The sequence below is a fragment of the Clarias gariepinus genome, chromosome 14 (assembly GCF_024256425.1).
Source record: "Clarias gariepinus isolate MV-2021 ecotype Netherlands chromosome 14, CGAR_prim_01v2, whole genome shotgun sequence".
Classification (NCBI taxonomy): Eukaryota; Metazoa; Chordata; class Actinopteri; order Siluriformes; family Clariidae; genus Clarias; species Clarias gariepinus.
Genome location: NC_071113.1, coordinates 16,736,627 through 16,749,067, shown reverse-complemented (window position 1 = coordinate 16,749,067; position 12,441 = coordinate 16,736,627). Strand labels below are relative to the sequence as shown.

The window sequence follows — 12,441 nt, the reverse complement described above, 5'->3', positions numbered from 1 at the left end:
CCTTGGAGGGCGGTCTAAAGTCTCTCAAACGTCTGAGGTGGTAGAGACGCTGCCAGGCCTTTTTCACCACGGTGTTGATGTGACAGGACCATGCCAGGTCCTGCGTGATGTGAACACCGAGGTATCGGAAGCTCTCCACTCTCTCCACTGGGCTCATGTTGATGAAGGGGGTCGGGTAGATCCACTCCAGCTTTGTACTGAAGTCCACTATCAGGTCCTTTGTGTTGCTGATGTTCAGGAGGAGATTTTTCCAATCACCTTTAGGTAGGCCGTCTCGTTGTTCGTGATCAGGCCCACCACGAAGGCGTCGTCAGCAAACTTGATGACGGCGGTGAAGTGGGTAGTGGCCACGCAGTCATTGGTGTACAAAGAGTACAGCAGGGGGCTCAGAACACAACCCTGAGTACCAACACTGCAAATTCCCTAGTGTTGAATTAACACCCAGCAGTGTTTATATGAGTGCATCTGGACTTACATAAACTCTGAAAGTATTAGTTTACCACTGGAGATTTTATTGTGCACAAAGTACACTTACAGTACATGTGGGTTCAAGATACGGTATATGTACTTACTTAAGTGGCCAGTAAATTTAAATGTGAATAAAAAAAATTAACAATTACTTTTTATGAAATAAAATCAGTTTTTAAACAAAAATAAAGTTATTATATTAAATTAAAATTCTAATTGTGTTGGCAGTTGGTTAAAAATTTCTAGACATGGCGCTGTGCCATATTCAGTAAGATTAGTAACCACCCTAATACAAGTTAACATAAACTGTGGGGAATCAGTAAATATATTTGTAAGATGCTTGTTTAACAGTAATATACAGTAAATCACACCCTGTGTAACATGAAATAAAAAACTACAAATATTCAAATACAAGTAGTCGAACATTTGAATGCACCTACCTGAATACGCATCTGAGTCATTATTGAGAGGATTTTCACGTGCATTTGAAATCATTGTTTTTCAAAACAATTAACTAACAGTATCTTTACATATCATTAAATGTTACCGGTCATTTGAATATTTCTTGGAAATATTGTAATGCAGTTCCTTCCAAAGTGTGAAGAGATAATAATGGTACTGCCGGTGGGCCATGAGAGATAATTTACAATAATTTACTTTTTTTATTGTAATTTTGGCAATTAAGTTTAAAATTACTCTTAAATGTTTATGATTACATATTTACATTCTATTTATAATATTTATGAAAAGTAGTTCCAAATAATTTTCATAAATATTATAAATATATATTGAACAAATATTCTGAGTTTTTTGTTATTTAATTTTGTTTAATGGCAAAAGAAAAGTCTTAATAGAGGATCAGCATCAACATTTTTATTGTCCAGTTAAAAGCAGATACAGGTTTATAAATTTACTGCTTACGATATTTATTTGCTGCTTTACACATTATGTGTATGTGAATGGATTATTATCTCATACTGCATTGCTATAAGACTATGAAAATAAAATTGTTCTGTTTAGGAAATAAAAATATAGAGTTATAGAGAACTACTTTCTGAGTATCTTGTGTGTTGATCAGGTATGTGATTAAGGGTTGGGTGGGATCTTCAAACTTCAAATTGTGCCACAGCCTTCTTAAGTTTCGGAATGGCTGTTGTACTGTATAAAGGGTGTATTATAAAAATAAAATAATGAAGCAATTTATTATTTAACTCATGATTCTGATAACAGAAACATCGTAATGCTGTATTGGCAAACACAGCACTAAGACTAAATTAACAAAGTGTAATACAGTATATTGCTGAATAACTTTATGTTCCAATTAACTGTTTATGAATTGTGTATGACTGTCTACCTATTTTTCGTAGATCATGGACATTTCTGTTTTAAGATTGCCCTTGTTAGATATGGGGTAGGCTTCCACTGTCATTTCCAGTCCTAAATCAGGGACCTTATCCCCTTGTTGTGGGAACAAATCTTGCAGCTTACTGTTTAATATTAGATAATATAACACTGCATCTAAACACTTGGTGTATAGTGAGGGGAACCCACCTCATGGCACAATAATTATTTTTGATACTTTAATACTATTATTATTACAGTGGTGTTGTTGGCAGACATTTAATACAGCAATGGAAATTTTTACACATCCTGACACATACAGTACATAAATAACAACACAAATGGAGACACTTAAGTGTGAATTGTACACAATATGTGGAAATTACAACATGTTGTTGGTGCTTCTGGAAGTCTGTGTTTGACCACTTGATCAAGCACAGTGGTTCACTTGGATGCACTCCTGCCTGCTGCATGACGAGGTTTAACTGATGGAGTTAAACCTCCAGCTCTTAACCTGTGGCTCCCCGCATCACTACAGCACTGTCATATGCCGGAGTGATGAATCTGATCACTTGGCCCTCTGGGAGAATTGTGCTTAGCCTCTGCAAAATTGCAGTAGCTCTTGAACATAATCATAGATCCCAATGTACATAACATTTGGGAACAAGTGTCAGTCGTCTCATCTGCTTAAATGGCAATACAATATGCATTTTGGTCTTCGCTCATAATGAGATCTTTAACAACTTGTTCTGTCTTAGACGTGTACACACACACAAACACGCACAAACACATTTACTCGTTACACATGGACTCACACACCCACACAACACACACACACACACACACCTCTGTCTCTCTCTCACACACACTAACCCTCACATGTCACACACATGTCACACCAATGCACTTAACAAAATTTATGGCCTAATCAGTCCTACATATTGTGTGACGTGTGCAGGTTGCGCTCTGCACCAGAGCGGTGATGGCTTTTTGTAGGTCTTAACATGCTCAAATAACACACAGGTTGTAATGGCACAGGATACTTGGGCCTGTCATTGTTGCTCACATCTATTATTATTATTATTATTATTATTATTATTATTAATGGTACTTTGGATTCTGTATTCCAGCTGCCTCCTCACTTAATAAGTCTCTCCCCAATCCAGTTGAGATGAAAACCTTGACTGAGAAACTAAATGTACAGTAAAAGTGCTTGGCCCAGGTCAAATCAGAGATTGCTGTGAGAGTGAATCCCAATTAAACAGTTTGCCAGTGTTTTCAGGGGGAGTGCGTGGCATGGTTGCACTGTCATGATGAGTTTATTGCATCATGTTGGCTTAATACATTTAATACATGTATTAAATACATTGCCTTCAATTTTTAACAGTGTGATTAATTTTTTATACATTATCTATTTTCGCAAAATTTAATCACACAAAACTACAATTGTATTTTTTTTTTTTAAACCCAAACATTTGAATATAAGTAGAAAAGAAAAAAAAAAGGTTCCACACGGGAAGACGGTGCTCTGGCGCCCTCTATTGGCTCACCGTCGTTACTTGCTATGCTGTCAAGCATGTTCCTGTTTCTTTAAAAGACAATCAGCCCGAGACTGTGACAAGTCCTTACTATAAACTATTGTATAGTGGAGAAACTTTCTCATATGGTCTGCTTTCACTTTCTTTTTCCTTAAACGTGTGGAGTGTCTGGAGTCAGTTCGTGAGAAAAGTAGGTATTCATTGTTTCACTAATTTACCAATTCGACTGTCTTCGGGTTAACTATGACAATACGAGTTATATAGCTAACCTGTGTGTGTGTGTGTGTGTGTGTTTCTTACGCCCTGTTTACTAACATAAACCTATTCGTGTTGAAAATATCTGAGGTCTGAGACAGATCTGCTTGTTAGACGTCAACTTTGCTAATTAATCTAGTGCTGTTGCTAATTTACCTGTTATGAGAAAGTAACTTAGTTCTCAAGTTAGCTTTAAGTTAGTTCCGTATCTAATCCACACATCACAACTGAAATACATGTTATAAAATAGGAGTAAAAACAAAGCTGTTATAACAGAGTAATTTGACTCAGTAGACATTTATAACTGAAAATATAATTAAAATTGTAAAAAAAAAGAAAAAAAAGTTAAATAATGTGAGCAACTCAATGATTAACTATGACTATAAACACACCCCGATATGAGATTAGTATCAGATTTGGGACATGATCATAACCCCTGTGTTTCTGTGCTACAGTAGTCACATAATGGATGAGGAAAGTTGTCGTGCTAAGACTGGAGACTCTGAGGAAGAGGAATGCGGTACTGCGGATCAAACAGATGCTAAACCTGATCGGAAAGCAAGATTTCTGCTCTTTGGAAGGTGAGGCTGGTCTTTCGTCACATCCTGTACAGTGTGTGTGTGTGTGTGTGTGTGTGTGTGTGTATTTGGGTGGAGGGGTGTAAAAGTGAACCAGATCGGTATTTATAACCACTTTTCTCATTTATAATTAATTATAACAACTTTTTCGGAAGTTTATATAAATATATATATAAGAACAGAAAACGTGGGAAATATAAGTCGGATAGTGTCGGGTTACAGGAGCTCCGGATCTTTTCAGTGAGTCAGGGCATTTGGCTCCGAATCAACAAGAGGAATCGACTCCTTCTGATCTCAGGCTACTGGTTTTCTTTTTATTTAAAGCGTACAAGATGTTTAATATTAAATTAGATGATGTTTTAATTTGCTTTTGATTAACAACATAAAAGTGTTTATAAATGCATAAAATGTTTTAATCTTAGTTGTTCAATCGGAAACGAGAAAATATATGAATAATTGGTAAAGAATTCCTGCATTTATATCCAGTACTACTGAAGTCTGTCTAACCATTCAAGCTTTGGAAACTGAAAAGCAGCATTTTACGTATACACCTGTGATTACACAGCTGGCGTTGAAACATCTACAAGAGAACAAACTCGGACATGTGAAAGAGCCTTGTCAAACAGCCGACTTAAATGTAGGGTTAAATGCTTAAACGACCACTTAAAACTTGCCAAGATGTGAAACACTTGTTGATTAAAAATGTGTGCATATTTTGACATTTATGTGATTTACATTTTGGGGGGATTTTTATTATCAGAACCGTGTATGTTAGTGGGTGGTTATGCATACATTACCTAAACTGCATTTGCTCAGATTAAATGCTTTTGTTTCAAGCTCTTAATTTCTCACTCGTTGGCTATATTGCAAGATTTTGGTATGGGGCGGGATACATCCTGTGTGCCTATCCATCGCAGGGAACACACACACTTACACACGCTCATTCAAACACTGCAGGCAATTTGGAAACGCCAGTTAGCCTAATCTGCATGTTTTTGGACTGTGGGGGGAAACCGGAGTACCCGGAGGAAACCTACCAAGCACAGGAAGAACATGCAAACTCCATGGACACAGACCCGAGGGGGGAATCAAACTTCCACCCAGGAGGTACAAGGCAACAGTGCTAACCACTATGCCGCCATCACGGCTCTTAATATTTGTGCAAACTTCAGTAATAAAAATTCAGTACTACAATAACATTTCATCTACACGTCACTCAGTGGCTTGTAGAAAGCTATGGGTGTTGTCTGGTTGCTGACTCAGATAGCATGTGCCTTTCCTGGCCAGCACAGTTATTAATTAACTCATCCAGTCATGTTAGGATCTTAGCATCCAGCACATGTCAAGGAATAAACTGAACCAGAAGAGGTCACTATGCTGTAGAATAGTGATGGCTTGTTTCCTTCTTTAGTTGCGGTTAGAAGCCGTTTCTGAACAGTTTTATTAGGCTGAATATTCCTGATGAAGGTTAGCTCCCCAAACGTACATTGAAATAGTACTGGGATTATCTTGTATAATATTAAATGTCTTCATGTTTCCCATTACACAAAGTTCTGTTTTGGTCTGTGTTTTGAAGTTCTGTTGTTTCCTTATCCATAGCAAGAAGAACAAGGATGAAAAGTTTCAGAAAAAGGAATCATCCTCTGAACAGGAATACAGGATTGTTTCTCCAACATTTCAGTATAATATGGACCACCTGAAAATAGGAAAATGTGTCATCATTAACAATAAGAACTTTCATAGAGAGACAGGTAGACCTTCTTTTAATCTGTCACGATTGATAATAAAGTGGAAATCATTTTTAGTAAATAGCAGTCTGAATATATTTAGTACAGTGTGATAAGAAATCCTCTAACAGCTATTTCATGGTGTGGGTCTAAGGGATGACTGTACGTAATGGCACAGATCGAGATGCAGGAGAGCTGTTCAAATGCTTTAAAAACCTGGGGTTTGAAGTTGTCGTCCACAATGACCAAACCTGTGACAAAATGAGGAAGATACTGGAAAACTGTGAGTTATTCAGACAGCCAACACATAATGCTACATATTTCTGTACAAGCCTTATAACAACAGACTCATCCTTTTGCAACACTTTTTTTAAGTTTAGTAGTTATAGTTTAAAGTACTTTTTCATAGGTCTAATTCATGATGTAAATAGCTGTTGATCACTACCTGTGTTTTATTTGTCATGTGGAATCACTAATTGTGCCCTTTCCTAATCTTTTCATTGTGTGTGTGTGTGTGTGTGTGTGTGTGTGTGTGTGTGTGTGTGTGTGTCAGTGTCAAAGGAGGATCACACTAACAACTCCTGCTTTGCCTGCATCCTGCTAAGCCATGGAGAGGAGGGCATGATATATGGAACAGACATGGCCATGCCCATCAAAAACCTAACCTCCCTCTTCAGAGGGGACATGTGCAAGAGCCTTGTGGGCAAACCCAAGCTCTTCTTCATCCAGGTAAGAAAAAAGGAACTCTAAGTACATAAAGTGATACAGTATGTGCATACACACAATTTTGTTTATTCAGCAAGGTCACTTTCCAAGCTAATCCTTTCTTGTCCATTTGTGAAGGATATTAATGAGTTATTCTCACAGGCCTGTCGAGGTTCAGAGTTTGATGATGGTGTAGAGACTGACTCAGGAAGACCTGATGACTGTCTAGAAACAGATGCGAACCCCAGATACAAAATCCCAGTGGAGGCAGACTTCTTGCTCGCATACTCCACTGTTCCAGGTAACGTGATCTTAATTGCAGAATATAATTGTGTTGTTCTCCATTAAATGTCATGTTTCTAAATTTGCAGAAAAATGGAAGTATGCTTTATTTACTAAGTAAGGGATAAAACATGACAGGGCTTGCTGTTGTTAGAAAATAATTAACATTGTAGTTGGGGATAATTATTGTTCTATAACAGTTCATATATTATTAATTTTATTATTATTATTATTATTATTATAATTATTAGGTGTTTTGTACAACCACAGCAATTTGCCATCATATTTCTATTTGTTAAATAATAGCACATTTTATTTGTTTCCCTATGTGTTGAGACTGTTCATTGTTTATTTCCTGTTATCACTTGCCGCTATAAATAATTGTTCCCTCACCAGACTCCCTTTTTCACTTGTTCATTAGGGGTGTAATGGTATGCAATATCACAGTTCAGTACATTTTGGGTAGAGCTGTATTATATGTAGTTTGTGTATTCAATACAATTTGAAGTATTAAGAACAGGAGAAGAAGTGTTGTACAATGATTACAGTAATCTTTTTGGCCTTGCAAAATTTTAGAATTTGCAGAAGCTGCAACCAGTTAGTATTTTTGGGACAGTAAATAAAGTGAATAAAAAACATTATTTTTAAGTTATTTATATTATTATTATACAAGTTATTTTCATTTATTATGAGTTTAACTTGCAGACATACAAAATTTTACAAACTTGCCATAATTTTCTGAACACACATGGAATGCAAAAAAAAGCCTCATACTTCTCATTACATTTAGCTTTAATGACAGCTTGGCATACTCATGGCATTTTCTCATCAGATTCACAAAATAGTCCCCTAGAATGGTTTACAGTTCACAGTTGTGCCTTGTCAAGAGTTAATCTGTGACATTTGTTGCTTTATTATTCAGTTACTTTATGCAGAAGATGGATGGGGACAGAGTCCTTAGCCCTATTAGTCCTATTACACCTACTGTACAAATACATATTATGACAAGAAACACTCAGTTAAAGAAGGAGAAAAGACAGTCTATTATTACTTTATGGAAAGGTGGTCAGTCAATCTGAAAAATCTCAAGAACTTTAAATGTGTCCCAAGTGCAGTCATCAAACACTACGATGAAACTGGATCTCATGAGGCCCAGGAAAGAAGACCAAGTGCTAAGTGTTTTTAGAATGACCAGCATCAGAAAGCAACGATCTACAGATCACCTCAGATTCACTGTAAATCCTAATGCTCAAAGTAATTAAACATATTGAGTACTGTTAACTTAAAAAATTACAATTAGTTCAAATTAATAGACCTTTATGAGTATTTAGAACTTTTTGGTATTTATGAGTTTGTAGAAATGACACTTTTCAAGTTAGCTAAACAAATTTTATTTTATGTATCTTTTAAGTACTTAAGAAACAGTAACTGTCACCTTAAAGTTCCACCAACTTAAAATCTTTCAGACTAGTGATTTTGTGTCTGACGTCATCAGGGCAATGGGGCACTGGTGGCTCAGTGGTAGGTGTTTCACCTGCCATGTGAAAGGCCCGGGTTCGATTCCCAACAACTGGATGAAGTGCCTGTCCCAAGACCAGATAAAATGGAAGGGTTACGTCAGGAAGGGCATCTGGTGTAAAACCTGTGCCAAGCTTGTGTGCGGGACGGATTGTCCGCTGTAGCGACCCATTGCCAGGAGCAGCCGAAAGACCAACAACAATTTATTTGATTTGCAACAACTAAAAAAAAATGAGTACAACAAACTCAAAAACTCATAGTTCCATTTACTTAAAACTGGAAACATCATTACTTAAAGGGGTCATACAGGCCTACATGCACTTTTTTAAGCTGTTTGGACTGAACTGTGTGTTAGGAGAGTGCATACACAACCACTCTACGATGATAAAGAGCCGCCCAGTGGTTTTCTTTTCATTTATTACAATAACATCCCCCTTCTGAAATCAGGCCAATCGCAAATGCCTGTCGATGTGACGCCACACCACAAGAGGCCGCTCCTACACTAGTTGATTGACACTGGTGTTTTAGCAAAGACCCGCCCCGAGTGAGAAGAAGCTGTCGGCCATTGTTTTTCCGCCGCTGGAGCAAAATGGCGCCTAAGCGAGTGTTGTGTACAGTTGTTGGGTGGGTGTAATAGCGAACACAGCAGTCGTCATTCACTACCTAGGGTTAGTGACCTAGGGTACCTACCTAGAGTTAGGTATCTGAGCCACTGAGGACGCAGTGGCTGAATTTAGTTTTTAAAGCTAACGTCCCAGCCGATTTACCTAAATGCGTTCATGTTTGCGATAATCATTTTTCACCAGACTGCTTTATAAACGCGGGTCAATATAAAGCAGGTTTTACTAGGAAGCTGCTCCTAAAAAATGGATCTGTACTAACGCTTCGTGTTCCTGCTTCATCTTCACCAGGCTCAGTGAGTAATTTATTTTTCTATGACTCTTTGCAGATCGCCTTTTCTAATAATCACGATGAATGCGGAGTGTAGGTTAACTTATACTTTCATAGAACATGGTTATGGCTTCTTCTCTGTGTACATCCGTCTCTATATAATCCCTAATCGCCCGTTTATAATAAACAATGCATTAAGGTGATTGTCTAGTTGCAAACTGTGTGGGTAGTCGGAAAACTATATTATGCTTACCTTTGTTACGTTAGATGGGTTATAATGATGTCTGTCGAAGATTAGGAAGTCATGTAAACACATTAGTAAACACATCGCGTCCGTATCTCTCTCAGTAAGCTTCTCCGCTTTATGTTGTTGTTGCTCGTGACAGCGTAACAGCCCATTAGCTCATGCCCATGCAGTGATGAGAAAGACAAATCGAGTCGGTGCATGTCCATTCTTTAAATTTCTGCGTTGTCAGGCGATATTACAAACTTCCGCGTAGGTTCCGTACTTAAATCAAACCAAAAACGACTAAAGGAAACAGGCTCAGGCTCCATATTCCAGCATTTTCCAGTTTGGACTACATTACTCACAAAGCACTGCGTTGTGGGCAATGCTTTGTGGGTAATGCAGTCCAAAGCATTGCCCGCACTGGACTACACTTCCGTGGCTATACCAAACGTGTGTTGTGAAGACACGCCCCATAGAACTGGGGGGGGCCGGCTTAGCAGAGGTCATGAGCATTTAAATTAGCATGTACTGAAACAGGTTGCTGAGAACAGAGCTAGTTTTTACCAGGTAAAAGTAGTGTTTTTTTTACACAATCCTTTTGAATTTTTAATTAACGTATAATACAAACTTTTCATTAGGACCCTAAAGATCATATTAACATTTAATGAAAAATGGGATGTGTAGGACCTTTAAAAAAATTGATGTAACTGAATACCTCAAATTTTTTGAGTTTTGCCAACTTATTCGGGTTTACAGTGTTAGAGCCCGCATAACTGCTTCTCTGAGTTCAAGCAGCAGACATATTTTCATATCCACTATTCACTGTATGAGTCAGGCATTCATTGTCCCATTGCTGCAAAGAAATCATCACCTCAGAAAAACAGAGACTTGCTTTGGTCAACAAACACAGGAATTTACCTGAGATCAGTGAACAACTGTCCATTGGTCTGGTCAATCTAAATTTTTGAGATTTTTGGTTCTAACTGCAATGTCTTTGTTAGACGTTGAGAGGATTAACAGACGGTTCCTGAATGGCTGGTCTCAACTGTGAAGCATGGAGGTGGAGGTCTGAAAATGACACTGTTTGTGACTTAGTCAAAATTAAGGGACACACTTGACCAGCATGACTACCATGGCATTTTGCAGCGACATGTCATCGCTCAGAAATCGAACAGAAATGGTTTGGTATGAGTTAGATAGGAGAATGAAGGAAAAGCCGCCAGTAAGTACTCAACACCTTTGGAAACCCCTTAAAAATGTAGTTGTTCACTGACAAACCCCAATGTCATAAAGACCTCCCCATGTCAGAAAACTTACTTTCCTCTGAAACCTTCACACAAGGTTTATATGCTATACTGTATGTCTGTATTTCATACTGTATGTGCATCAAATGCCATCTACTGTAATATAGTGGTGCGTTTCTCTTTCAGGTTACTACTCATGGAGGAATCCAGGCCGGGGCTCTTGGTTTGTCCAAGCTCTTTGTAACACTCTCAGTGAATTTGGCAAGCAACTGGAAATCTTGCAGATCCTTACACGTGTCAACTACATGGTGGCAATCAACTTTGAGTCTTGGTCTGACGACCCACGCTACAGTGAGAAGAAGCAGATTCCCTGTGTTGTCTCTATGCTGACCAAAGAGCTTTATTTTAACTGATAACTATATGACCTTAAAGTTTCTTTATGGTCTCTATTTATTATTTTCTTTTTTTTAAGTATTTTAATTATGTTGTTGCTAGAGTGTGATGACTTTACAGATTGACTGGCTGAGTGACAGCATGTGACCACACATTTGCACAGTTATATCTAGTCACAGTCGAAATTAGTGTTGTTTATATGGCAAAGCAATTTATTTTTTATTTTATTTTATGATCCTTAGTAGCCATGCATGTTAGTGTTTTTCCATTTATTAATTCCATGGAACATTAATATGTTACATAAACTGTTATAGTTATGTGAACATACAGTAAACTGTTTATTGTCCATAAATAGGAGTGAATGTTTTAAAGAACTTTTGGAAATTACCTGTAGGCTATAAAAGAATTTAACTATTTTAGTAATGTCAATGTTTCTTATATTTTATTTTGTCCTCTTGTATATAAAGCCATTAGTTAGGTTAAACCTACCTAGGATGGGACCTGGGAAAGCAACTAATTTTCTTCAAAGATAACAAAAAGGACCACTCTTAGACCAGACATTGTACTGCACTCTGAAACATATACTGTAAGGTGATTAGGTGATTATGCTGGCGCTTACACAGTGCTGTGGGAGCAACAGATAGAGGCCATAGATTCAGAAGCAGCACATAAAGCTTTATGGCATCTGTGAATCATGGATCATGTTATGGTTATGTCCCAATGATGATTGGTTAATACTACTAGCTTATAACTATTTTTTTTCTTACTCAACCAGCGGAACGGTGGTGTAGTGGTTAGCACTGAACCCTGTTTTGGATGAAATATGTCAGAAATGTTTTCATTCAGAATATTGAAAAAACGCGGTCTAAATCTAGAGCACAAGAGGCGATATATTGAATTTAAGTTTAGGTATTTAAATTAACATGCATCTGCACACACAACCACACTTTTTTTTAAATACACATGAAAGCTGTATTTTTTTTTTGGTTCTATCAGCTTATTATCTAAAAAGGCAGCTACTGTATCAATAGTTAGAGACTATAATAAACAGTCCACTATATAGAGAAATGTCATGTAATTGAATGTATCCATTTGTTGAAATAAAAAGATTTCTGAAAGAAAATCTAAATATATGGTATATTTGTATTGTACCCAGGAAAAATTAAATAGTATTAAAGTATAGCTGATATATATATATATATATATATATATATATATATATATATAACATATATATATATACTGTATATTTACCTAAAACATTTATCTTTA

General features: G+C 37.1%; 1 protein-coding gene across 1 annotated transcript; it reads left to right on the top strand.

Annotated features, from left to right (window-relative positions):
• Positions 1-3,378: 3,378 nt before the first annotated feature.
• On the top strand, positions 3,379-12,286 carry LOC128541449 (caspase-7-like). Its single transcript, XM_053511868.1, has 7 exons — positions 3,379-3,537; positions 4,058-4,183; positions 5,780-5,931; positions 6,062-6,190; positions 6,461-6,636; positions 6,775-6,913; positions 10,963-12,286. The coding sequence occupies exons 2-7, from the start codon at positions 4,068-4,070 to the stop codon at positions 11,187-11,189; spliced, it is 939 nt and encodes a 312-aa protein (XP_053367843.1). The 5' UTR covers positions 3,379-3,537; positions 4,058-4,067; the 3' UTR covers positions 11,190-12,286.
• Positions 12,287-12,441: the final 155 nt, after the last annotated feature.

Excerpts from the sequence above, each read along its gene's own strand:
- LOC128541449 (XM_053511868.1), top strand. The coding sequence starts at position 4,068 with ATGGATGAGGAAAGTTGTCGTGCTAAGACTGGAGACTCTGAGGAAGAG. Across the intron at positions 4,184-5,779 it reads AGATTTCTGCTCTTTGGAAG|CAAGAAGAACAAGGATGAAA; the intron begins GTGAGGCTGGTC and ends CCTTATCCATAG. Across the intron at positions 6,191-6,460 it reads GAGGAAGATACTGGAAAACT|TGTCAAAGGAGGATCACACT; the intron begins GTGAGTTATTCA and ends TGTGTGTGTCAG.